This window comes from Vipera berus (assembly GCF_964194415.1).
Source record: "Vipera berus genome assembly, chromosome: 5".
Taxonomy (NCBI): domain Eukaryota; kingdom Metazoa; phylum Chordata; class Lepidosauria; order Squamata; family Viperidae; genus Vipera; species Vipera berus.
This window is the reverse complement of record NC_138207.1, coordinates 94,289,652-94,317,401: the sequence shown is the minus strand read 5'-3', so window position 1 is coordinate 94,317,401 and position 27,750 is coordinate 94,289,652. Positions and strand designations below refer to the sequence as shown.

Below are 27,750 nucleotides of genomic sequence, written 5' to 3'. Positions count from 1 at the left end.
CCCTTCGCTAAAAATATGCTTCACTCTATGAATTCTGTGTTCCCCGAAGAATCTCAGGCTTTCATCTCCCCCACCACCACCACCCTCAGAGATATTTTTCTTCCCCAAGAATATCTGGTCTGGCTTGTTAAATGCTGAGATGGTACATGAGTTTCACCTGGAGTGCATGATGATAACAATATGAATGGATTCAGTTCACCTACCCTTTGGCAACCAATGTTAAAGAGTTGTGATCACAGAGACAGTGATGTGTGTCCTACAGTCCTGAAACAGATGCTGTGGAGATTAAGCTGCATCAGGATTGAAGAACTCAAATTATCTGGCAGGGAAACATCCATTCTGTCCTATGCTGCTAATGGACCAGTTTGTCCCTAGCTGCCATCTGGCTGTTTCATCTTGCTCTTATTAGCAGCAAAGACAAATGTAACATTCAGAGTTTGACCTGGGTAGCACAGAAGCCAAGTGGCTTTTTTCCAGTATCTAGCCTTGATTCTGAATATCCAGTGCACAAGGCTGCCTGGCTTTAAAAATCAACAACTTTCATGTCCTCAAACAGCCCGTATAATAGTTAATAATAGCCTGACTGAATTATGTAATATTGAAAAAGGTACAAGGCAGGGGTGCCCGTTGTCACCTCTATTATTTGTTTTAACATTGGAAATATTACTGATTAAAATACGTGATTCGGATAAAATTAAGGGAATCCAAATAAGAGATCAGGATTATAGACTGAGGGCGTTTGCAGATGATCTGGTTGTTACAGTAACTCAGCCCGATTATTCAGTTGTAGAATTGATGGAGATAATAACGCAATATGGGAAAGTTTCTGGATTTAAGATCAATATACAAAAAACTAAAATATTGTCTAAAAATATGACAGTATCACAAAAGGCTGTTTTAGAAGAGCTAACGGGATTTGAAATAGTTAAAAGGGTTAAATACTTGGGGATATATTTGTGAGCCTCAAATGTGAAGTTATATAAAAATAATTATGAAAAGTTATGGGGAAAAGTACAAAAAGAATTAGATAGTTGGAAAAAATTACAATTATCTTTACTGGGAAGAATCGCAGCAGTGAAAATGAATGTTTTGCCAAAATTTTTATTTTTATTTCAAATGATACCTATACTTAAAAAGGATTTAAATTTGGAGGAATGGCAAAAAGGAGTTAATAAATTTGTTTGGGCAGGGAAAAAGCCACGAGTTAAATTTAAGATAATGCAAGATACGCGTGAAAGAGGTGGTCTTAAAATGCCTAATTTCAAATTATATTATGAGGCTGCTGCTTTGTCAGCGATAAGTGACTGGTTTAATTTAACACAAACGAGATTATTAAATCTTGAGGGTCATGACTTGTTATTTGGATGGCATGCATATTTATTGTATGATAAGAAGGTGGATAATGTGTTTAAGATACATATTTTAAGGTATGCTCTGTTGCGAGTCTGGAAAAAGTATAGACACAAGTTAAATTATAAGATACCTATTTGGGCAATACCTAAACACGCAATAGAAAATATAAATGTTGGATTCAAACATGATGTGACTACATATAAGGAAATTTTAAGTTTTGAGAGGAATGTATGGCAATTAAAGTCATATAATATTTTAAAAGAAGAAAAGATTGTACAAACCTGGTTTCAGTATGGGCAATTACAGGCTAGGTGGAAAGAGGACCAGAAAACTGGTTTTTCAATGATTGATGAAAATTTGGTAAAGCAAATTAGAGATCAAGGTCAAGCACATATAAAAAGGATATATCTTGCATTGATAGAAATTGATTCAGAGACGGAACTTGTTAAAGATTGTATGATAAAGTGGGCTCAGAATTTTCAAGAAGTTATTACAATGGATACTTGGGAAAAGATCTGGGTGAGAAATGTAAAATTTACACAGTCCCAAAATTTAAGAGAGAACTTTTACAAAATGTTTTATAGGTGGCACTTAGATCCTAAAAAATTAGCAAGTATGTATCCGAACTACCAGCCCAAATGTTGGAGGTGTGGTTGTGAGGATGCAACGTATTTTCATATATGGTGGACTTGTGAAAGGGTTAAAGCTTTTTGGATTAAAATTTGGTGGAATTTGCAAAAAATATTCAAGAAAAGGATAAAGTTTTGTCCGCAACTGTTTTTATTGGGTATTATCACAGATACTACCGTTGTGGACACTAAGTTGATGTTGAATTTAATTACGGCAGCGAGACTTTTAGTAGCGCAATATTGGAAGAAGGAAGAACTGCCGACTATAGAAGAATGGACTTTAAAAGTTTCCAACTTGGCGGAAATGACAAAGATCTCAGCGTATTTGAAAGACCAATCGCAACAGAGATACATTGTGGAGTGGAGAAGATGGATTGATTATATCCAGAATAAATATGGGACTAAAAAGTTTCATTTAGCATTTGAATAAGTAGCGGATATAATGTATAACTAGCTTGTAGTCATTTTATTAAGAGTTAAAGTGCGATAGAATTTAATATTTTATAGTTGTTTGCATATTTTAGATTATGTTTGTTTGTATTTTTATACCCTGTATTTTGCTCTGGGAAGTCGGGGAGGGGGGTGGGGAGGGGAGGGTTGGGGGGATTGGCCAGAGGGGAGGGGGAGGGGGGGTTGTATTTAAAAATGTATTGTAAAACTTTTCAATTAAAAAAAACAACTTTCATGTCCTGGTGACTACAGAGATAGCAAGATGTAACTGAGGAAAATATTTAGCTCCCCACTGCAGATTGCTCTGATAGTTGCTTACAGTATGCCAGCATCTTAAAAATGAAGGGCGTTCCTTGCAGAAGCAACTTGCTATCAGCAATTCTGCAAGGAGCTATTTACAATAGCTCTCCATAACTTTCTGTCCTTCCAAATACCATATGTTATTTCATACATTGCCTTTTCTTTAAACTTTTACATATTCATGGATTTTGTCACCTGCATCCAACCTCTGCCATCACCTTCCTCTCAACTTGTTTGCTCATTCTTCATTTGTTTTATTATTTTGCTATTTCATTATCTCTGTGTGACAAACTGCACTAACATAGTTTATATTCAGTCTACAGTCATCGTACGTTCTTAACCAACTCTTCTTGTATTATTGCACACACTTTCAATGTATCCCATTCCCATTGCATTCACCTTACCTTTGTGCTACTCCGGAAATACTCAGCTCTCATGTCTGTGACACAAAGTCAGCAGAGCATGCTCTTATCTACAACCAATTTCAATAATAATAATAATAATAATAATAATAATAATAATAATAATAAGAAGAAGAAGAAGAAGAAGAAGAAGAAGAAGAAGAAGAAGAAGAAGAAGAAGAAGTTGTTGGAAGGGACCTTGGAGGTCATCTAGCCCAACCCCCTGCTCAGGCAGGAAACCCTATACCATTTGCAAAGATCATCTACAGTACTATCCATTGCCTTTCTACCAACATTTCCTTGTCTTCAACTTTTTCCCCATCTTTAGTAAACATTCTACCAAGTACCGTATATACTTGAGTATAAGCCGACTCGAGTATAAGCCGAGACCCCCAATTTCACCCCCAAAAACTGGAAAAAGTTGGTGACTTGAGTATAAGCCGATCCGCCGTTCTGCAAGCCTCCGCCGCCGGCTGCTTCGTTCCGCAGCGGAAAGAAGCAGGCAGGCTGCTTCGTTCCGCAGTGGAAAGAAGCAGCCTGCTTCGTTCAGGCTGCTTCGTTCCACAGCGGAAAGAAGCAGGCAGGCAGGGGGCGGAGGAACGGAGACCCGGCGACGTTTGGGGAGGTTTGGGCGCCTCTCCAAATATCCCCAAACGTCGCCGGGTCTCCGTTCCTCTGTGCCCTGCCTGCCTGCTTCTTTCCACAGCGGAAAGAAGCAGGCAGGCAGGGGGCGGAGGAACGGAGACCCGGCGACGTTTGGGGATATTTGGAGAGGCGCCCAAACCTCCCCAAACGTCGCCGGGTCTCCGTTCCTCCGCCCCCTGCCTGCCTGCTTCTTTCCGCTGTGGAAAGAAGCAGGCAGGCAGGGCACAGAGGAACGGAGACCCGGCGACGTTTGGGGATATTTGGAGAGGCGCCCAAACCTCCCCAAACGTCGCCGGGTCTCCGTTCCTCCGCCCCCTGTCTGCCTGCTTCTTTCCGCTGTGGAAAGAAGCAGGCAGGCAGGGCACAGAGGAACGGAGACCCGGCGACGTTTGGGGATATTTGGAGAGGCGCCCAAACCTCCCCAAACGTCGCCGGGTCTCCGTTCCTCCGCCCCCTGCCTGCCTGCTTCTTTCCGCTGTGGAAAGAAGCAGGCAGGCAGGGCACAGAGGAACGGAGACCCGGCGACGTTTGGGGAGGTTTGGGCGCCTCTCCAAATATCCCCAAACGTCGCCGGGTCTCCGTTCCTCTGTGCCCTGCCTGCCTGCTTCTTTCCGCTGTGGAAAGAAGCAGGCAGGCAGGGCACAGAGGAACGGAGACCCGGCGACGTTTGGGGATATTTGGAGAGGCGCCCAAACCTCCCCAAACGTCGCCGGGTCTCCGTTCCTCCGCCCCCTGCCTGCCTGCTTCTTTCCGCTGTGGAAAGAAGCAGGCAGGCAGGGCACAGAGGAACGGAGACCCGGCGACGTTTGGGGATATTTGGAGAGGCGCCCAAACCTCCCCAAACGTCGCCGGGTCTCCGTTCCTCCGCCCCCTGCCTGCCTGCTTCTTTCCGCTGTGGAAAGAAGCAGGCAGGCAGGGCACAGAGGAACGGAGACCCGGCGACGTTTGGGGATATTTGGAGAGGCGCCCAAACCTCCCCAAACGTCGCCGGGTCTCCGTTCCTCCGCCCCCTGTCTGCCTGCTTCTTTCCGCTGTGGAAAGAAGCAGGCAGGCAGGGCACAGAGGAACGGAGACCCGGCGACGTTTGGGGATATTTGGAGAGGCGCCCAAACCTCCCCAAACGTCGCCGGGTCTCCGTTCCTCCGCCCCCTGCCTGCCTGCTTCTTTCCGCTGTGGAAAGAAGCAGGCAGGCAGGGCACAGAGGAACGGAGACCCGGCGACGTTTGGGGATATTTGGAGAGGCGCCCAAACCTCCCCAAACGTCGCCGGGTCTCCGTTCCTCCGCCCCCTGCCTGCCTGCTTCTTTCCGCTGTGGAAAGAAGCAGGCAGGCAGGGCACAGAGGAACGGAGACCCGGCGACGTTTGGGGATATTTGGAGAGGCGCCCAAACCTCCCCAAACGTCGCCGGGTCTCCGTTCCTCCGCCCCCTGCCTGCCTGCTTCTTTCCGCTGTGGAAAGAAGCAGGCAGGCAGGGCACAGAGGAACGGAGACCCGGCGACGTTTGGGGATATTTGGAGAGGCGCCCAAACCTCCCCAAACGTCGCCGGGTCTCCGTTCCTCCGCCCCCTGCCTGCCTGCTTCTTTCTGCTGTGGAAAGAAGCAGGCAGGCAGGGCGCAGAGGAACGGAGACCCGGCTTCGTTTGGGGAGGTTTGGGGAGGCGCCCAAACCTCCCCAAACGTCGCCGGGTCTCCGTTCCTCCGCCCCCTGCCTGCCTGCTTCTTTCCGCTGTGGAAAGAAGCAGGCAGGCAGGGCACAGAGGAACGGAGACCCGGCGACGTTTGGGGATATTTGGAGAGGCGCCCAAACCTCCCCAAACGTCGCCGGGTCTCCGTTCCTCCGCCCCCTGCCTGCCTGCTTCTTTCTGCTGTGGAAAGAAGCAGGCAGGCAGGGCGCAGAGGAACGGAGACCCGGCTTCGTTTGGGGAGGTTTGGGGAGGTGCGCGCGCACCTCCCCAAACCTCCCCAAACTTCGGCAGGTCTCCGGACGGCGGTGGCTTGGGAGAGGTGAGCGCGATCCCGGAAGCTCCAAAGCCTCGGCCGCGCACAAGTCCTCGGTAAGTTTTTTTGTTGACTGGAGTATAAGCCGAAGTGGAATTTTTCAGCCCAAAAAGTGGGCTGAAAAATTCGGCTTATACTCAAGTATATACGGTAATACAAAATTGTTTATTTGTACTATTTTGCCATTTATGTATAAACTGCAATCATCACCTTTTCTCAGTCCAATGTTACCTTACTCTTTGATATAGTTCTGTACAGATTACATGAGACAAGCTAGTTGATACTTTTGCCTAACATTTGGCTTATTGGCAAACCAGTATGGTATTATCAGCATACAGAAACACACATATATTCACATCCTCAACCAATACACCTCCAGTATAATCAAAGATACATTCAACTGTATAAATTTTTTAAAAAAGAACAAATATCGCCCTTCCTTTTGTTGACTCAATGTTAACTCTTTCACAAAGCATCCCATTCTCATGAATTACTCCAATTGGTATTCAGCAACCAACATTCATATTTGCACTGATCATTTCATAAATCAACATTTTAACATATACTTGATCTAAATTAAGAGTGTCCAACCTTGGCAACTTTAAGACTTGCGGACTTCAACTCCCAAGATTCCCCAGCCAGCATTAGGAGTTGAAATCCACGGGTCTTAAAGTTGCCAAGGTTGGACACCCCTGCTCTAAATTAACATTAATATAAAATAATGTTACATAAATTTTCTTCTTCATGTTCATTTTTCTCACAATGTATTGAGAGCAAAAATGCAATCTGAAGCTGCACTGCAGTTATGATTTATTTTTATAGTCATAACCAATATTATATGGATCAGAATTTTGCTAGACACCTTTTCAGAACTTTAGCAGACAAATTCCATTTTAATTTTTGCATTCAGTTTTTTTTATTTCCATCCAATAATTCAACCATGCTGAGACTCATAGAACATTAACAAATCAATTTAAAACTATGTCAGATGTCTCAATGAACCATTAGAATATTATTATCCATAAACCTAAGCCTATGCAATAGTTAAAAGAGGCAGCTTCAAAAGAAATTAACTGTTCTTTGTCCGGTGTTAGACAAAAATTAACTCCTTGATGGTCTGATGAGTTGCTAGCATTAAATGTTTATCACTAAATACCTAAATAAACAAAAAACCCAGCAATGAGAAGATTACAGTGGTAGTCCATGCTGTGATTGAGCTCAGGTTAAAGCATTGATTTCAGCTATTCTGTAGTGGTAATGGCAGCAAGAAAAGAAAATTGTTTGGCATCAATACCAGCTAACAGAGTTGTTCTAAGTTGCAAGAACACAAGCGAATGGTCAGACAAGGAGACCCAAATTCATTGGTAGCCTCACACTGTAGTGAACAAGGATACATATTCAACTTTGCAGCTATTAAGATTATTAGACAAGCAGGCACAAAAACAGCCAGGGAAGTGATTGAAGCCTGCGAAACAGGTCCCTTGTCAGTCAATAGGAGTGCTAATTTACCACCAACCCATCAAATACTTAGGATGTGAGAGCTGGGCAGCACAAGCAAATGACAATCAACGATTTAAAAGCTTAAAAACTTCCTGCTTCAGACAGGAAGGCAGTACAGAGAGTGGTGAGGATGGCCGAAAAGATCATTGGCAGTTCCCTTCCTCCCATCCAGGACATAGCACATAGCGTTGCTTGAGCAGGGCCTGTAAGATTATCTGGGACACTACATATCCTCTTCACGACCTGTTTTCCTTGTTCCCTTCTGGGAGGAGGGGGCTTCGTGGTATCCGTAGCAGAACATCCAGATTCAGCCATAGTTTCATTCCATATAGCATTAACCTTGTGAACTCTCAGGCTTCCTCTTTCCGTTATGTATTCAAGATGGACAGTGTTTAATATTTTATTGTTATGCATATGTAGTGGTGTGGGTCTATACGTATGTTGTATATAGTATGTTATGGGTCTGTGTCATGTATGTGTTTCACTTTGAGAGCGGGCAACTAAATTTCATTTTTGATGTGTGCCATTGTGCCCACAGTAAAAAAAAAAAAGACAATAAAGGTTATCTTATCTTATCTTATCTTATCTAAAAAGCCACATGCAACAGGCACCATATAAATACCACACACAGAATAGCAACACACTCTGCAGGAGAAAAGTTCCCTGAAGATGGGCTCCAGCACAAGTCCGAAAGCTCGGAGAACAAAACCTCTGGTGCCGGTGACTGACCCAGATTGGATCTTGCATCATTATCCTGGGACACGTATATTCACTTTCATTTGTAAATTGAATTCAGTTCAATCTGAGCAAACTGAGGATGTTAAAAGGATTCTTGAAAAGTGGATGTGGATTTGACCCTTTTTTAAAATCCCATTTATATCCCGCCCTTCTCCGAAGACTCAGGGCGGCTTACAATCTAAAGCACAAATCAATGTGCTTAGCAATAGCCTTCATTCTATGTATATGCCTGCTTATTAGGGCTTTCGCCCCCCCCAATCTGGGTCCTCATTTTACCTACCTTGGAAGGATGGAAGGCTGAGTCAACCTTGAGTCAACCATTTTGTCTAATAAACACACCCAGAGATGCACTGGTTGAGTGGTTGCTGGGTATAAAAAGTGAGTCGATACAGGAGGGATACTTTATGTGTGGGGGAAAAAATATATGATGAACACTTTAAGAAATCATTTTCAAGCCAAATCTGATAGAAATATTTCAGCTTATACCATTTTGAAGCAAGGTTTTCAGGTGTGTAGTAGTTTCTTAACTCTAGCTTTTTCTGAATGAAATGAGTGTGTAGATCTATTTCATGCTGACTTTAGGGATCAGGAACTCCTTCATTACATCAGTTAGAGGCCATCAGGATTTGGACAGAGAACATGTTTGTTTGCTGGATGTTTCTCTGGAATCAGCCTGTGTTTTGGCTAGGCTTGCCTGACTGGGATTTAGAGACAGTTTTTACAATGTCTTTAGTTCCCCCTGAAGAGCTGATCATGGGAGGTTAGGGTTTGATTTTTCTGGCCAGTGGTCTTTGGAATTCTCCAGAGGTCAGTTCTGTCCCCATGCTAAAATTAGAATTTTAATCATCAATTTTTAAAAAATAATTTGTTTTTTTATGAAAATGTAAGCAAATTTAATCAATTTACAAACTGGAAGGCATATCAGATGCATTCTTTTAATGTGATTATAGTTACCCACTGTATATGCGTAAGTAACAAGATGGATTTGACAAATTAGACAGAAAGAAGATGTTTGTGAACTCTTTAAATCTTTCTAGTATGCCAATTCATGTTGAGAAAAATTTGGTTGAAAAGTAGTGATGAAAACTGGTGAGCATCCTAAAACCATCAAAGAAAAACCAAATGGGTTCCCTCTGTGTGTATGTTACAATGTGGGGATTGGTGTGTACAGAACTAAGTTTCCAGTAATGAACTTGACCCCCAAAATATCTTCCATTCTTTCAGGTTCCAGTGCTTGGGCATTTTTCATTTTAACTCTTTAAGTATGACTTGGTTTCGTATAGCTAATCCTCTGTGAAATAGGATAGTTCTTGCTATCCTTTGCCTCAGCTGTATTTGTGCTTCATAAGATAGCTGATTAGGCACACTGACTTTTTTCATCATATCTCTGTATGTTACATAAACATGCCCAGCTGACAGTTCTGAGGTTTGCTGGAGTTTGCAGATATCTGTTGCTTTGTTTGTTTGAACGTATTCTGCCCAAGGGTTTCTCTCCCTTCTCCCCCGTTTTAATGTGCTAAGAAAAATCAGTGTGATTTTTGTAGACAGGATGAAAGCTACATCATTCTAGGCAAACCCTCTATGCTATTTATATTTCCAATGAAAATTCTAATTTATATAGATTTAATTTGGTGTTTAGAGACATGTATGAGCTTGAAGAGCATTCTTGAGACGTGCTATACCAGCAACATTGTTGAATAAAATGCACTTGGAGTTAGAGACGTAAACATGTGGAAAAACAGAAAAAAAGATCAGAGGAAGAGTTATTTCCATTTCTTAGTTACTAATCTTTGATTCAGCATTATCACATGTATGTAGCCTCCGTGAGTTTTCAGCTGTGAAGGTTTCTCTTTCCATTTTTGAAGAACCCCTCCTGAAGCCTGCAGTTCATCTTAGTTCATCTGAACTCTGTGTAATAAAGCAAGCAATCTTCACAAATTGTATTTGGCTATTATAAATGGTAGTGGGTGCTTTGCTAGGAATTTGTTTTTCTGTTTCTATAAGGCAAAAAACACATTTTTACACATTGGGGTCAACAATGAAGTGGGTTGTTAAGCAGTGGTTTTTTTTTCTTAAGCATTACTACCACATCAATTAATAGGCAATCCTTCTTGATTTGGACTAATTTTGAGGTTTGATTAAGCAACTACTTAAAAGCTGGTTGAAATATTTATGGTTGCAAAATTTGTTTTCAAAATCATCGCCCTCAAATGTTCTGGGATGTTATTGTTTTCTACCTTTCAGAATTTTGGTGTGTTTTTTTTACCTTTGACTTGCAAGCTCCTGCTTTATAGTCTTACCTTTCCATATTGGTATCTTTTCCTGAGCCATTTTCAAAACAGAGTATCTGTGACATGGGTTATGTTGTTTGTACATGCTTGGGCATTTCAGCAGCTTTCATGGGAGGAAACTTGGAAGCACATTGCCTGAATATGTTTCAGAGTCTTTAATTACAAGGTACTCTGATGGTCATAAGAATTTCTGGAATAAGCATTTCAGCTGATGATCTGTCTGCATTCCAAGTGAGTCAACGGTGGGGGATCCCAAATCCATTTTTACCTGACCTTTTATTGTTACTAGTGGTTAATGCCATAGAGACCTGAGAGGAGAGCCACGCCACTGGAGCGAGCTTAGTTTTTCTGCTTTGTGCTTGTCTGCCTGTTTTGTTGCTCTGGAGACGGAAGAGCATGGAATTCTTTCCCCCATCCAGAAATAGTTCCATTACCTTGTGACCGGAGTGTTTTCCTCCTTGGTTAGAGGCCAACGCTCTCTGTGTATGTGCACACTCGGATGAGACTGAGTTCTGGGAACAGAGAGGTCATCATTTCTTGCCCCAAGCTCCTCACATAGTATCATGACTGCCCTATATCTTCTACCCCTGATGCCTCAGATGGGGGTAACCTTTGCAGGAGCAATGGATCTTGAGTGACATCTCCTTTGGCACTTCACTGATTATGTCATATTTGCCCTAGGCTATAAGCTGATCAGCTGTCCCTCTTGGCCGCTTGGCTGGACAGCACATGTAAGCATGTGAAAGCTCCTACCTTTTCCATTTCTGTTGTGGCTACTTGGCTGTTTGCTTTCTTGAATTATTGCGGACTTCCCATAGGCTACTGGAAACTGGATCTTCGCAGTTGGAAGACCGGGATCTTAAACCGCCTCCCCCGGTGTGGAAATTTTCCATTAAAAGAGAGGGTTATAATTATAACCTTGTTCAGCTCTTAATTTGTAAAATTCCTCAATTTTCTGAAGCCCGACGGGCGAATTCTAAAAAGATTGGGTGACTTTTTTATGTATGTTATAGGAAGATTATTATCATGAATTTCTTCATTAAATATTGGGCATCTTTTTTGAGTATAGGTTTTAGCAGGGCTGGTCAAGGACCTCCAAACTTCCTTTGAGATTGGACTTTTAGTTGGAAATCAGTCCACCCTGACTTCTGTTGATCCAGTGCAGCTTCTCCAAGCTCAGAATTAAGTGTTATTCTGGAAATACGGAACTGTAAAATTAGGGTTCTGACTAAATGATGGCCCTATAAATGTTTTTTTTTGAACGCTTGACAGGATAGTTTCTGAAGTAAGCACAAGGTTTTACTTTTGGGGAGGATTTACTTTTTGCCAGTACTGGTACCAGCAGGCTGCGAGCGTGTGGGGTGGGGGCAGGGCCTGTGCATGGGGTGGAAAAGCAAAGCGGCAGCGAGAGCGTAGTGGCGGACCAGGTATGGTACTGGTGCGGCCGTGGTGGGCAGCAGCGGAAAGAGCGCCAAGTCTGGCACGAGGCAAGTCAGCCCAGATCTGGAGTGCCGCCCTGCTGCTGGCCTGCCAGGACCCTTCACCAGCGGCCACTGGTGGAACTGCACTGGCCACACCTCCGCCTTTGGGCTGCTTGAGCACCAGCCTGCACGCCTACTTGGTGCTGCAGGCACTGGGCTAAGGGCTGAACCGGGTGCTCTTCGGGCCCTGGTGGGCGCTGCAGCTCTCATGTCGGCTGGGTGCTTTTGGCCTCTACCGGCTGCTCCAGTGGATCGCTTTCCACCCGGCTGGCTGCTGCTGCCGCTGCCATGAACTAAACAGGCAAGGCAGGTGGTGGGGGGATGGAGTTGCTTCCCTCTGCCTGCCAGACACCTGCTGAAGCCATGCAGGGTAAGGTTGCCATGCCCACCCCCGCCCAGATGCCCTCACCTCCCCCAAGCAGTTTTTTACCATACTAACCTGCCTTTCAGCTGCATTGCGCTTTTCCGTTTGCTTCTCAGCCTTCGCCACGTGTCTGTGGGACAAAAAAAAAGTTCTATCAGACTTTCTAACTTCTTGAGATCTTGCAAGAAGTTAGAATGTCTGATTGAACTTTTTTTTTTGTCCCGCTGGCGAAGGGCCCTGGCAGTCTGGCGATGGGGCCGCACTCTGGATTTGGGCTGACTTGCGCTGCGCCAGGCAGGGCAGCCCAGAGCCGCATGGCCAGGAGGGCAAAGAGCCCCCAACGCAACCGAGAAATGTCTCAGCAGCAGTCTCAGGAGCAGCCCCGGCCAGCAGGCAGGGTGGGCGGAGGCTGGGGCTCGCTGAGAGCTTGGTTTGTTGTGACCACAGGCAAGCAGATGGTGGGATGGAGAAGGCCGGCCCACTGGAAGCAGGTTCCACCAGCAGCTGCTGGCAAAGGGCCCTGGCAGGCCAGTGGGGGGGCACAGAAGATCTGGGGCGACTCGCCCCTCCCCACATTAGGCCTTACTTTCGAGGTAGGGCTTATATTAGGCCCACCCCCCAAAAAAAATCATCTGGGGCTTACTTTTGGAAAAGGGGAAAACATGAGGTATCTCATATGATAGCCCAAGAACCTGCTGAAGTAGCATGGAATCGTGAGATTTTACTAATCTTGCCAGAGATCTTATGGGAGAAATTGCTGAAACCTTACAAGGTTTGTATCCTTTTATAAATCGGGGATGCGTGAAGTATTTCAAATTAGAAAAAGTGAAACAGCCTCTTTCAGGGGCAAAACACCAACCTCAAGGAAATACTGTACAGTAAGTATTCTGGAAGTGTGTGAAACTTGAAACCGTTCAAATCACTTCCAAAATGCAGGTAGTCCTCAACTTTTAGCCACAACTGAGCCCAACATTTCCGTTGCTAAGCAAGGCACTTGTCAGTTTTGTACCCTATTTTATGAGCTTTTCTACCACAGCTGTTCAGCGATTCACCGTAGTTGTCCGGCTTTCCTCATTGACTTTGCTTGTCAGAAGGTCGCAAAAGATGTTCATGTGACCCTGGGACACTGCCACTGTCATAAATACATTCTGGTTGCCAAGTGCCCAAATTTTGATCATGTGGCTATGGGGATGCTGCCATAGTCGTAAGTGTGAAAACTGAAAATAAGTCTTATTTTTTTCCAATGCTATTGCAATTATGAATGGTCACTAAGTGAATGGTTGTAAGTCAAGGACAGCTTGTAATCGAAACAGAACCATTTTGTGCTTGAATTGGAGTGTTTCACACTCAAAACTCTTCAAATTCAAAACATCTCGCCCACTCCAAATTTCTGCTGAGGTTTGCTGGCTCTTAAGCAGAGGCAAACATTACTTCTCCCCATTTCAGGGTGTAGGGTTGAGGTTCTAGGCTAAGAAGCTGGGTAGCCTTGAGTCTCAGCTAAAGACCTGCTTCTCAAGATCTCTTTTTCTCTCAGTGCTAATCATTATCAGGATCCACAACTAGCCAGCTGAAAAGCAAAACCCTTCATCTCCTTATGCGCTGATAGCTTTAATATAGCTGCACCATGGTACTAGGTCACAGGTGTCGAACTCGTGACGTCACGTGACGTGTCGCGACGTATCGTGAGTTTTTTCCCATTACCGGCAATGGGGTGGGCGCAGTTTTGGCATGAGGCATCCGGCCCATGGGCCGGCAGTTTGACACTCCTGTACTAGGTGAACTCAGTTCAAAAACAAGTGGCCTCTGCAAGTGACTGGGACAAGCTCTAAGAATTGTTGCTCTTCCCCGAACTTAATTTCTACTTTCCTGATTATTTTTGTTGTTTTTTTCCCTAGGCCTGTTCTTATTTCTGTGAATTCTCGTGCAGTGCCCAGAACTGAATGCAATACCAACCCAGTTATTTATTTATTTTTTTTAAAATTCTTTGCTTGTGATCCATCAGCTAAGGGTTTGCTATGCTTTGCAACTTGGCTGCTATTTTTGTGAAGTAAAGTTAGATTGGCCTTGAACTGAGCTTGGTTCTTGATGACTCCAACTGCCCTGGCAAGGTTTTCTTGGCAAGAACCTGGAAACGGTTTACCATTGCCTTCTTCCAGGTTGTGTTTTGGCTTCCCAATCTTGCTTACTACACTGAGATTCCTTGCTAGTACTAAACAGACCTGCTAAGTCTTAGTTTCCAAGCCTAGCAAGGCTGAGCAAAGGGTGACTCCATTATCTGTCCTTATTTGAGGTTTTTTCCTCTATTCTTCTTTGGCACAATGAGTAGCAAATAAGATGTTGAAGGCTGAATTTCACCTTGGAGAATTTATGTGTTTATGAAATGATGTTTTATGCTGCAGCCCCATTGCCTCCCCTTCAGCCCAGTGAAAAATCCATTGGTCATCACATTATTATTGTAGGACAGGAAGAGATAGGGGCAAAAGATAAAACATTTATACTGTAGTAGTATATAAAACAGTTCTTCTCCTGGAATATGTTTCTTCTGAGAAAAGGTAAAGGAATTCTGGTCTGAGTGGAAACAAAGAACTTTAAAAGAAATTCTAGCTTATGCAGTCCATAAATCGGCAGCAGCTTTAATAGTGGTGCTATAAATTATGGTTAAAAAAAAGACAGATATGCAAATATACTTGGTGTTAATACTCTGTTTGCCATTGTTGATGCATTGTGACCAAAGTTAACCTCACCCAGGATGATTTTCCTTTGCTGGGTTCAGAATTTGCTCTCCTCTCTACTCCCCCCCTCCGCCCCTCCCCTCCCCTCCCCTCCCCTCCTTCCTATTTCCTATTTCCTTTATTTTTATTTTTTGGTGCTGCTGCTTTAGAAAGAAACTTGATCAGTATCTTTGTAAATCCTTTCTCTGTCTGATCTCAGTGATCAAGAAGGCCACACTGGCATTTTCTCCCACCCCTTTTTTGCCTACTTCTGAGTTGTAGCCTCACCTGGTGGTGTTCTTTTTTCCCCCTCCTAGCCCATGACAACCCGGTCTAAGTGACGTTACTTTTTTATTGCAATGCATGTGTCAACGCTGCTGACATCGAACGTTCTTGCTTGACAAGAGATGAAGAAGTCGCCATTTCATATGTTAAACTTGTGTATTGCTTTAAGAGATTGGATTAAGGTTGGGAGGGGGGAAGAGGAGGATTGCTCCTCAAGGCCATCTGAAATTAAAGAAGAGAAGACCTTGGAGGGTTTTCTAATGGAAGGGAAACTGATTCTTTAAATTATTTGGAGAATATGATTAATGACAAAATTAGAAAGGTGGAGAATTGTGTTTTAATATATTGTACAAGGGGCGGAGATTTCAGATTCCAGCTTCCTTCAAGCAAGCATTTGCCGATGTATTAGGCTAAATAAAGGACTTTTAAGGTAAACAATGCCTCAGAGTCACTTGAAAAGCCCATAGTCAGAAACTTGACAGCATGATGTTTTATCATTTAGACAGCCAGAAATCTCCTCTCCCTCCCCCCCACCCCAAAATCCTATTCTCCCCCATCAAATTCAGTTCTTGCTATGCCTCAAGGAAATATATTTCTCCACTGAAAGCAAAATATGCAAACAGTAAAATATACATCTAACTACCTGTTCTAGGTTCAGTGCTTGAGCTTGGATTTTTTTTAAAAAAAAATGGCATGTGGGATTACTATAAAACGTGAACAGATTTATTGAGCCAACAGAAAGTTTACAGGCTGAATGTTTGTGAGGTTATGCGTGCCTTCTTCCAAGAAATATTTTGATATTACTAGATCCATGTAATATGCTGTTCGGTTGCAATAATGATTATAAAAATTGTTCCCCTTTAAGAAGACAGTATAGGTAAAGGTAAAGGTAAAGGTTCCCCCGCACATGCGTGCTAGTCGTTTCCGACTCTAGGGGCCGGTGCTCATCTCCGTTTCAAAGCCGAAGAGCCAGCGCTTGTCCGAGGACGTCTCCGTGGTCATGTGGCCGGCATGACTAGACGCCAAAGGCGCACGGAACGCTGTTACCTTCCCACTGGAGTGGTCCCTATTTTTCTACTTGCATTTTTACGTGCTTTCGAACTGCTAGGTTGGCAGAAGCTGGGACGAGTAACAGGCGCTCACTCTGTTACGCGGCACTCGGGATTCGACCCGCCAAACTGCCGACCTTCCGATCGACAAGCTCAGCGTCCTAACCCACTGAGCCACCACGTCCCTTTTAAGAAGACAGTATACAATGGTTCAAAACCAGAAAATTGGAATGATAGACATTTTGTCATCTCTGCCAGAGATTTTTGCTCTAGCTGTTACATTATGATGGCATTTCAGGCCAAGTTCAATGGATTCCAATTTGCCTTAGTTTTTCAGGCACCTTGTTCACCAGATTCTGCTTCTCTAACTGCCAGGTTAGATGCCTAACGTCAATTATAGCTGAACTGTCGATAAAGGAAGCGCTTGCCCCAAATGCCACTAATTGTAGCAAGTTGGACCGTTGGAGTTTCAGCAGGTCTGCAATGCATTTACAGTCCATTCTTACAGATATGAGAGAGATTTCCATCTAAGTCGTAGTAACTTTAGAAATGTCATTGTGTAAACCATTTCTATTGTTATAAAAATGTAGTTTGGGAGATTCATAATTGATTCCATCAGTCTTTTACCTGCTGATACCCCTGCTCACTAGTACCCTGACCCATACAGTGAAAGCAGGACTGGGAAAGAAGTAAAAGACATTTACTTCTGGAGGGGAAAAATTATGGATGAACTAATATGCTCACAGGTTTTTAAAATGGCATTTTGTGCCCAAAGCACGAACAGTTTCTGCCAAATAAAGACACCATCCCTCGAATGTAACCATTCACAAGGAAGCCTGCATAGATTTTTAAATCTGTTTGTATACTGTCCTTAATATAAATAATTTCAGCCAAGAATAGCTACGGCAGCATCAATATGGGCAAATATGGGCACAAAAGCATGCATGCACCAAAGAGTGTAGGTGAATCTCCCTAAAATGGAGTGAAAAGTGAAGGGTAACTTTTGCTGGCAATCTGGGAATATTGGAGGTCAACATTGCTTTGGGCTGTTTTGATTCTGATTATGCAGGATTCTAAAAATAACAATACTAGACTCAAACTAGAAAGAACCACAGATGGTGAAGGGACATGAGATGCGTCCATCGCTCTTGGCTCTGAATAGTAATGTTGGAGATGGGGCTGTCAGTAGAAGAGAGTTGAACTCTGTGGGGAGGTAGCAGGCACCCTAACCTTAACCCTAGCCCCCACCTATTAACAGCGAATCTGCTCTTTTGAATTGGTTTTGCTTTGGACTGCCTCCAGTGGGTTCACCTCTTCCTGGCTCAAATCCACCTACCCAGAGCCTTTAAAAGGATTATTAAGCTTCAGTTGACTGGCTCATGCACAATCCATTATTTCTGTTGCTTTGCCTGTTTTGAATTGCACGAGGGTATACTAATTGGAGGAGCAGTATTTGTTTCTTTGTTTGCTTAATTTTTGGCAATGTATAAACCATTCCTAAATGACTCTGGGCAAATTACAAAAATATGAACGTTAAAAAATGCACTGTGAACAGGACAAAGTCCACAATAGATACTTAAAATATACTTGACAAACCTTCTGAAAAGTGAACACCCCAAGTAAATATACTCACCGCATATGTGGAAGCATCATGAGCAATCTAATCTAACATATTAGACCAACACATGTCTGAAAAGCAGATGTTACTAGGCCCTAATACTATTACTAGATGTATAAACAGTTAGGAAATCATTTATAATATTAAACATTATTATTGTTAGGTATAACGTTTGGTAGGAAATGGGAGGAATATACTTATCAACCCAGTTTAAATTCACATTTCATTAAAAAGATCAGAGAATTATTTGTCTGGGATGATGGTCTCCTGCCGTAGGCAGGGGGTTGAATTAGAACAGTGGTCCCCAACCTTTCCACCTTGGTGGCCCGGCGCAGAGCATAGCATGTAAACGGCGGGTGCATGCAAACGCCCATAGCTCCATTGGTGCGAGTGGTGGGTGGGCACACCCTCCGCCCATGTGAATGGAGCTTCACATGTGAGCACAAGCGCCCTCTGCTCAAGTAAGTGGAGCTTTCTGCATCAGCGCAAAGACCCAGTGCTTGTGCGAGTGGAGCTTCACGTGCGCAGATGCACTTGGCCATCACTTGCGCAGCCTGGTTTCAAAGAGGCCTCAGCCCAGTGGTGGGCCATGGTCCAGGAGTTGGGGACCCCTGGATTAGAAGACTTCCAAGGTCCCTTCCAGCCCTACGAAGGTATAATGGAGAGTGACAACTTTGAAGGGAGTCTAGAGTTCTACTGTAGTTTGTATCCCTGGAAACCTTGGTACAAACAACACAAAAAGATAATTTAACTACTGGTTGCATTGTGTGTTATAATCTGTGTTTTGTTTCAAGTATTAGTGAGCTTAGCTTGAGGAAAACTGGAAGCATCACTTGAATATATGTCTCTTCCATCTTTTACATGTTAATATCTCTGATTCTAACAAACTCAGCTTTAATTTAGACTGTTGCTTTTGCAGTTCCATTTGGAAGGTAGGGTGGGATTTTATTTATTAAACAGGTTTCTGTCACTGCCCATTTAACCAGTCAAACTCTTGAGCGGCAATGCAAAAGACAAAAATGGGTATTATGACATTTCATACCAAAATTCTGGATATTGTCCCCTTTGGAAAAGAAGAAAAATGCCATTTAGATACTCATGGGTTTGGAACACATTGAGAAAGCTAATCAGAAGTCCGTAGGCAACACCTTTTGGAGCTCTCCAGTGCCACTAACTCACAGTGTCGCTGGTATCAAAATCCAGGTCTGAAACAGGATTGAAATGGCTGGAGATAATACAAAGTGCTTGGCATTAAATGTTGCCTTAAAGCAGTTCAGACTAATATTATCAGGCACAGGAAAAGCAGCTTTCTATCAGATGCAGAGTAAGGCAGGGTGGGGGGCTGAGGTTTTTCACATCATCTGCTGTCTGGTCTTCTGAAGTAATGTAGTCCAAATACAAGCTTATCTTCTCAGTGAGAAGTAGATTATAGCTTTAGGAGTCATTGGGATTATCCTGATAAGTATTTGTACTGTATATCTGACTGGAGAAAGGGTGGAAGCTTCCCCCCTCCCTCTGTGAAATGTTTTTCAGAAGTCAGTATATTTTCCCTTTGAGGACAAAGGGATGCCTGTTTTGTTTAAGAGACTGAGGTACAGCACGTTGCTTATCTCTTCCAAACTTGTCAGAGCTTTTTTTAAGAAAGGGTTACTCAGTAAAACATTCACCTTTTAAATCTTTCTTCTGTCATTTGTCCCTTCCCACTCTACTGCAGCAGGGATTGGAGGACGAGATTAGATGCTGCCCAGTAGAGATGCCTTCATAGAAACTTTTTAACATCTGTTGCAAGTACCCACTCCTGATACTCAAGGCAGTTTTCAACCAACTCAAGATGCCTCTTTGCCCCTACATTTGACACAAACAGAACCAGCACAGTCCCCAACAAGTACACAGTCAAAATCAGAGGCACCTTCACATGCTCTTTCTAATGTTATCTGTTCCATCCTCTGCCAGCAATGCCCCATATCCATACACACAGATGCATATATGCACACATTTTTAAACAAGAAGATAACAACTAATAAAAACTAAGATAAAGCAAGGAAGAAAAAGAAAGCAAAGAGTAAAATGTGCAAGAAAAAAAACCTGAGGCAAAATAGAAAAGAAAAAAGATATAAAGAAATGGCTTTATATTCATCGCAGCAGTTATAAGTACAACTATATTTTAACCACGCTATCTAAAGTTACATTTTAATTTATTTCTGTAATCTATCTAATCATCAATGCCATAAATCACATTTTTTATTTTTACCCAAAATATCCGTAAAACATTTCCAGTCACCAATAAATGTAGATGGTATCTTTTCTCCACCGAAATACGTTAATTTAGCCATCTCAGCAATTTTACCAACCATTCTTCCATAGTGGGTCTGCCAAAACATCTCTCTGTTCATATAATAATCTTGTTGCAGTACTCATATATTGAAATAATCTTCTATTTTTCCCCCTAACTGTTTATTCATTAGTCTTAAAAAGAAAAGTTCTGACTTCAGTTGAATCTTTAAAAATCCTCTGTATGAAAGTATTTATTTGAATACTTTTTAAAGCTTTTTTATAAAGTCTACCAAACACGATAAAATATCTCTTCATGTTGTTCACATTTCCAACATACATTTGAAGTACCTTTATACATTCTAGATATTTTTTCTGGCATATAAACCAACGATACATCATTTTAAAAAAATCTCTTTTTAAGATTTTAACACAGTGTAAATTTCAACCCTTTTAATCACATATTTTCCCATTGGTCCATCTGTATATTACAGTCAAACTTCTTAGTCAACACTCTTTAACTTGTTTTTCCTCTGCTTCAGATTTCAGCAAAGGTTTACTTGTTTATTTATTTCCCACCTTTATTATTTTGATAAAAATTCAAAATGCTAATGTACCTAATACACCTTTCTCTTCCTATTTTCCTCACAACAACCCTGTGAGGTGAGTTGGACTGAGAGAGAGGGACTGACCCAAAGTCACCCAGCCATGCTGAAGCTAGGACTAAAACTCACAGTCTCCTGGTTTCTAGGTCTGCACCTTAACCATTAGACCAAACAGGCTTTACACTTTTATCTACATCTCTTTATACATTTTAGTAATTACATGTTTATCATCACTGCGCACATGTACTTTAAATTCTGTCTTACTTTGCTCTGCACCATAAATCTTTTCATCCATTTTAATCTTTCTGATAAATGTAATTGGGAAAGCCATTGACAGTTATATTCTTCTCCTATTAATTGCTCTCTTGATTTAGTTTTAAATTCTCCTTGATGGCTTTCCAATAATTTCTGATATGTCAACCATTTGTCCTTGTCTGCTGTTTCTCTTCTATAAGATGCTTCTTGAGCTATTCCATATTCCCAATGTGGCATGTCAAATAAAGTGATTTTAAAATCCAAATTAATTGTATTGAACCATAAGTATCCATGACATCTAAAACTCAGGCGGTGACTTTCTAACTCCAAAAGTTTCTTGTTTCTCAGCAACATCCATTATTTCATCCGTATCAAATAACAAGCAGCAAAATGTAATTTCAAATATGATAAATCCAATTCTCTTTCCTTTATATGTTATAACACTTAATATTTGACTCATGATTTCCCCCCCCCTTGCTATATGAATGTAGATATATAATTTTGCCATTGTTTAAATGATGAAACAGATGTCAAAACAGATATTATCTGAAACAGAAGCATCATTCTTGGCCAAACATTCCTTTTTATCATAAGCATTCTCCTCAACAGTTTTAATTTCTCCCACGTTAACATGTCCTTCTTAATTTCATTCTATGTCTTAATATAATTATTTTCAAGCAGCACCACAACTTATATTTGTCATAATAATACCAAGGTGCTTTACTTTTTTCTCAATCTTAAAATCAATTTTTTCTCTCAGTTTATTTGGTCTTATAATTTCATATTTTTGTTAACATCTGTGTCTTCTGGTTATTACAGGTAGTCTTTGACCTACAACCATTTATTTAGTGATCATTTGAAGTAATAACAGCACTGAAAAAAGTGACCTATAATCATTTTCACACTTAGAACAGTTGCAGCATTCCTAGGGTCATGTGATCAAGATTTGGAGGCTTGGCAACTGGCATGTATTTGTGTCGGTTGCAGTATTGTGGGGTCATAACAACTTTTGCAACCTGGCAAGCAAAGTCAATGGGGAAGCCAAATTTAGTTAACAACCATGTTACTAACCTAACTGTGGTAATAAAGATTATAAAAGGGGGCAAAACTTACCTATCAAGTATCTTGCTTTACAATAGAATTTTGGGCTCAATTGTGGTCACAAGTTGAAGACTACCTGCAATCTGAAAACCTGCTAACATACCAAAATTCTCTAATTTCCACATTAAAGTTTCTATTTCTCCTAACAGATCTTCTAAAACATAGGTCCCCATCCTCTTGGCCACCGGGCTGCATGAGTAGCTGGGCAGTGCATGTGTGTGTGTGTGTGTGCGTGCTAACCCCTCTCGTGCCACCATTGCTGCAAGTGTTCTGCAGGCAGTGGCAGCACCACTAGTATCGCACAGGTGGCAGTGTTGCCAAGAACTTTGTGCGGGCGGTGGTAGCGCTGTACGCAGCAGGCAGGCTGCAGCGCGAGTCTCACGCAGGGGCAGCAGCATGATCCTCATGCCAGTGCCGGCATCGCTGCGGGTCATGGCACGAGCCTCACACAGGGCGGGGGCATGATCCTTGCGCATATTGCATCACTGTGAGCCTAGCGGCAGCACCACAATCCTCAAACAAACACCAGCATCACTGAGACCCTCGGGCACATGCTCGCAGACTCATTTGTATGGTGCGCATGCTCGTGTTCTGTATGTATGCACATGTGGCCACATTCACATTTGCACATGCATGCGTAAGGCACCTGCCCCTCCCTCTTCCACCAGGCTGCCAACCCAGAAAGGTTGGAGACCCCTGTTCTAAAATCTGTACTAGCATTTCATCCTCCTTGGCCATTCTGTGGCTGACCCTCAAATTATCTGTTTTAGAAAAATATGACTTTAACTGTGCCATAAAGCAAAGCATTGTTGAAGTCATAGACATAAAGTTTTCAGGCAACTTAAAGGGTCTCAGCTAACACAATCGGTTTTCAACACACTATACTTGTTAATTCAGGAATCCCCAACCCCCCGGTCCGTGGACCGGCACTGGGCCATGGCATGCCAGCAACCGGTCCGCACAAACAAGCGAAGCCCCATCTGTGGGATGCAGGCAGCATACAAAACCACGCACCTTCTGGTCTGTTGAAAAAACTCTCTCCATGAAACCGGTCCCTGGTTGCCAAAAGGTTGGGGACCTCTGTGTTAATTGATGAAGATGACTCTGTCTCACATGTAACCTGCACCTGCATAACCAACCTGTGTTCCCTTTCCTCATTCCCCATTTAAAGATTTCATCTGTCCAGCCACTTTATGCAGCCGATGAGGTGAGCTCAAACTCATGAAGGCAGAAAAGGTGTTGTTAGACTCCTCCTGTGTTGTTTTCTCAGGCTGATCAAAGTTTTCCAAAACCTGTTTCAGGCCTCATAGTAAGAAACCAGTAACTGGATCGATTTGGGAGTGATCCTAACTTTTTCTATGAGTATCTTCAACAAGGTGCATCTAGATTCCAGGGCTAGCTCGACCAGTAAAATTTACTAAGTCTCAGACGTGCCTGCTCTCAGAGTTGCCAAAGGGATTATTGAGAGCACGTTTTAAAAACCACAAGTGCTTTATGCATGTTGTCATGATAGGTTCTTACTTATTTTCATCTGGATACTGCAGATTCTGCATAAAGCTGAAAACGGTGAGTTGGCATAAAGCTAAATTTGAATAAAAAATAAGCTATGTTTTTTCTTATTACATAGTAGCAAGTTTAGGGTTAACTGCTGCAGAAGGCAATAGCTGTTTCCATAAGTGAGTTGGACTACTTTTGTAGGTAGGTCATTTGCTTTTGGAGTAAAAAGCATAACATTTAGATGAGTGACTACAGAATAAAATGACCAGCATATATACTAAATCTAAAACTAAAACAGAAGTCAAACCTTTACCAAAAGTCGAACTTTTACATTGGGTTGTGAAGGCATAATAACTATACTGAAGAAGAACACCCTAGAAGTATATTTTGCCTCCAGTGGGAAGCTCTGCAATCTGCCCATCATTTGCCACACAAAGGACATGAAACGGAGATAGGTGAACCCTGTGGAGTATTTTAGCACTGGGGCATGGGAAAGGTAAATGGTGGGAGAAAGGCAAGCGCCTACTAATCTGCCTACAGATGACTCTCATCCCTTTACAGAGTTAAGTCCCAGCTATTTGATTTTTTTTTCTTAGCATTTTCAATTCCCAGCAAATTAATAAACCCAGGGTAGAAACCTTAGAAGTGAAGTCACCCCACCCACCCCCGTTTCTTTTCCACCTGAATTTAAATCTCTTCTACAATAGCAAGCAGGAAATATTGTCTAAAGCAAAGGTCCCCAACCTTTTGGGCACCAGGGACTGGTTCCGTGGAGAGAGGTTTTTCCTTGGACTGGAGGCTGCGTGGTTTTGTGTTCTGCCTGCATCCCGTGGATGGGGCTTTGCTTGTTTGTGCGTCCCGATTGCTGGCATGCCATGGACCAGTACTGGTCCACGGACCGGGGGTTGGGGATCCCTGTTCTAAAGACTGAAAAAGAAACTAGAACATATTTAAATCAAAAAGATCATATAAATCATTTGCTTTTTGGAATATTTCGCCTACAGAGTATTCTATAGAAAGATTGCCCCTTTTTTTTAGGATGGTTGGGGGTTCTGGGAGAAGCTGTCGTGCATCTGCTACTTTTTGTTATTGGCAGTTGGTGTCTGATTTTCGTTTTAACTCTGAACATGGGCAGAAAGCGGAAGTCATTAATACATTTTCCTCTTTTCTTTTTTCCAGATCATCAGAAACTGGAGCGGGAAGCTCGAATCTGTCGATTATTAAAGCACCCAAATATTGGTAAGTGCCGTTGCAAAACAGGCTTTCAAAGGAAATGAAACTTGCCAAAGGCTTCTCTCGTGAGAGTGGTGAGCTAGAACTATGCTAGAACTATGGCAACCTTTTTGGTTAGACGGGGGGGGGGGTGCTTAGTGCTGAAGGGGCTCCTTAGAAAACCTGCTTCTGGGTATGAAGCATTTCTGTCTGTCATCTGGCTAGACAGAAATTTCACCCAAGAAAATGAACTGCACCATTGTTCCTTCCTGAATCTCAGTTCAGCTTGTCCTATGGTGGGTGGGGGGAGGTGGGGGGGGGAAGACATGTTGCCAGAATATTCTGTCCTAACCCTGAAAGGGCCCTTTCCAATCTCAGAACAGGCTATTACAAGTCTTCTGGAACAGGTCCAACTTTAAAATGGGTCCATTTTTGAGGTCAAACCACTTCAGAATGGTCCTCTTTCAGTGTTGGGTCACTTCTCATAATTGCTTAACATTCTGTGCACCTTGCTGGCTTGTCCCTGACTTCGTTCGCATGTTCTTGTTCTTCCATTAGAATGAAAGCTATATTAGATATAGAATAGATGCTTTGCTGTATCAAACGAAACATTTCTCCAGTTCATTCTTCTCTTCCGTAGAACAAACAACGTTTTTTATGGAAGCTCACTAGAGAAATTAGGTTGTTGTATGACTTTTGTATTTCAGTGTCTGATCTTTAAAGGAACATTACTGTCTGGGTGGTGATTTGACTCTGTTGTTGTGCTTGAGAGCTGTTGATAGACCCACAGCCACTGTGCTGGAATCTGTTCTGCATTTCAAAAACTAAGTATCTAAAGGCTGCCATTATTCCAGGATGGTATTTTAATTATTTTCCCACTGGTTTTCCAATTCTCTTTCACTGCAAGAATTTGTTTGCAATTTCCAAGCTCAGAGAATCAGTATTTGGTGTATTTGCTCTCCTTTCCCACCTAATTTAGTAATAGTTTCCTTCTACATTCTTTTGAAATAAGATTTCAAAAATGTTGCACAGGGCACATTGGGATCTAGTTCAGAAATAAATCTTGAAATATCCAAAAGAATTTTCCACATACTTAGACATTTTTTTAATTTTAATTCCATTTATGTCCCGCCCTTCTCCGAAGACTCAGGGCGGCTTACAAGCTTAGCAGTAGCCTTCATTCCATGTATATGCTTGCTTATTAGGGCTTTCACACACACCCCAAGCGGCATTATTACAAAGTCAGCTTAATTGCCCCCAACAATCTGGGTCCTCATTTTGCCTACCTCGGAAGGATGGAAGGCTGAGTCAACCTTGAGCCTGGTGGGATGCGAACCTGCGCTAATTGCAGGCAGCTGGTGTTACTTAAGGAGGCATTAGCCCACTGCTCCACCAAGACATGGGGCAGAATCGCCATAAACTTAAGATTGGTGTGTTTATAAAAGGACATAGCTGCTTACCATCCAGATTGCAGCTAAACAGGTCAGCTTGAACAGAAAATACCGGGGACTTTCTATGATTCTTCCTTTTATGTTCTTAACTTGGTTTTGTGTCTTACTATTTTCAGCTACATCAGATTAGAGCAAACAAAGGTCACACAGTCAGTTGCCTGGGACAGTATGAGGATTCCTGCTCTGAGTAGGAGGTTGGACTAGAAGATCTTGAATGCCCCTTTCAACTCTGTGATACTTTGCCTCCCTGTCCTTCTGTGGTCTCTAGCACACAGGGCAGGTAGTTGCCAGAGTTCTGAGAAATGTAACATACAAATGTACTTACCAATGTTTGACCCGCCAGTAGGATTGAGGACATTTTCCCAGCTTACCTGTTTATCAGAAGGCAGAGGCTGCGAAAGAAAAAAAATCTTAAAATGGAACATTCTGATGCTGGAATAAGCTGATTTTGCTCAGAATGGCCAGTGTTGGTGTCAGCACATTCTGACTAGGAATGTTTTGTGTTGTCCCAGTAGACAACTGTTTTTCTGACAGCAGCCATGGTCTGTTACACTAAGGAGTTGGTAGCTGTTCAGTACATGGAGCTGAAGCAAAGTGTGGTAATATAAACCGTTGTCTTCACCCATTTTTGTCCTCACTTCAACAAATAGCAGACCATAGAAAATGCTTATTAGAAATTAGAACTTACTTTTTACCAAAGAATTTTGGAATTAGACTGAGGACTACAAATTGCCTACTCCAATCTTAACTGCATTATTTTATAAGTCACCTCAAATTCCTTTCAAAATAAAATGCACAGTTGCGCAAGAACATGCAAGGCTAGAAAAGAATTCCCTATTATCTGTAATTTTGCAAATATGTTGCTGACATAAACAGCTTTGCAAGCTGGACAGTCTGTTTGTCAGAATTGTTATGTCTGTTAAATGTTATTCCTATCCAAGGATCTACATTGTAAAAGACTTACTTTAGTGAACCAACTTTGGGGCTCAGAACTATGGATATTTAGTGCAATTCTTTTTAACAGACACTTGCTGTTTGATATGACTTGCTTTCCCAGAACTCTTAGATTATTCTTTGTTTCCATTTTCCAGTTCTTGTCCCTGAAAAATTAAAGACTGCATTCAGATCAAAATGCTTTTAAGCAAGCATCCAAGTTACCAGCTTCCTAATTCTTGGACCAATAGCTTCTGAATCAGAAGAACTGGTAAAATGTATTTATTGAGATTCCTTTGTCAGAATACATTTCCAACTAGTTCTCTATGTTCATGTTTTTCATCCTGCGCAACAGACTTATTCTCCTTTAGAGCAGACATGTCAAACATAAGGCCCGGGGGCCAGATCCGGCCCGCAAAGTGGTTTCATGCGGCCCGCGAAGCCATCCTGGAAACAGTGAGGGAACGGCCCCCACTGCCTTGGCCCTGGCCCAGAGACCCTCCTTCCGCCAGAGACCCTCAGATCTGTCCCACTCCTGCCCAGGCCCCCATAGGTACCCTTGATGCGAACGATGTAGAGCTGGCCACGCCCACCCAGTAGGCCATATGCACT

The 27,750-nt window shown here is 42.5% G+C and overlaps 1 protein-coding gene across 18 annotated transcripts in view; it reads left to right on the top strand.

Moving 5' to 3' along the window:
* Positions 1-27,750, top strand: part of CAMK2G (calcium/calmodulin dependent protein kinase II gamma) — a 189,731-nt gene that overhangs the window by 63,057 nt on the left and 98,924 nt on the right. For all 18 annotated transcript variants that reach the window (XR_014026562.1, XM_081328699.1, XM_081328693.1 and 15 more), the window contains exon 3: positions 24,722-24,781. Coding sequence is in view for 17 of the 18 variants with exons in the window: in XM_081328699.1 (XP_081184825.1) it covers positions 24,722-24,781 (60 nt within the window). In the remaining variant the exon portion in view is untranslated. The remainder of the gene's footprint in view (positions 1-24,721; positions 24,782-27,750) is intronic.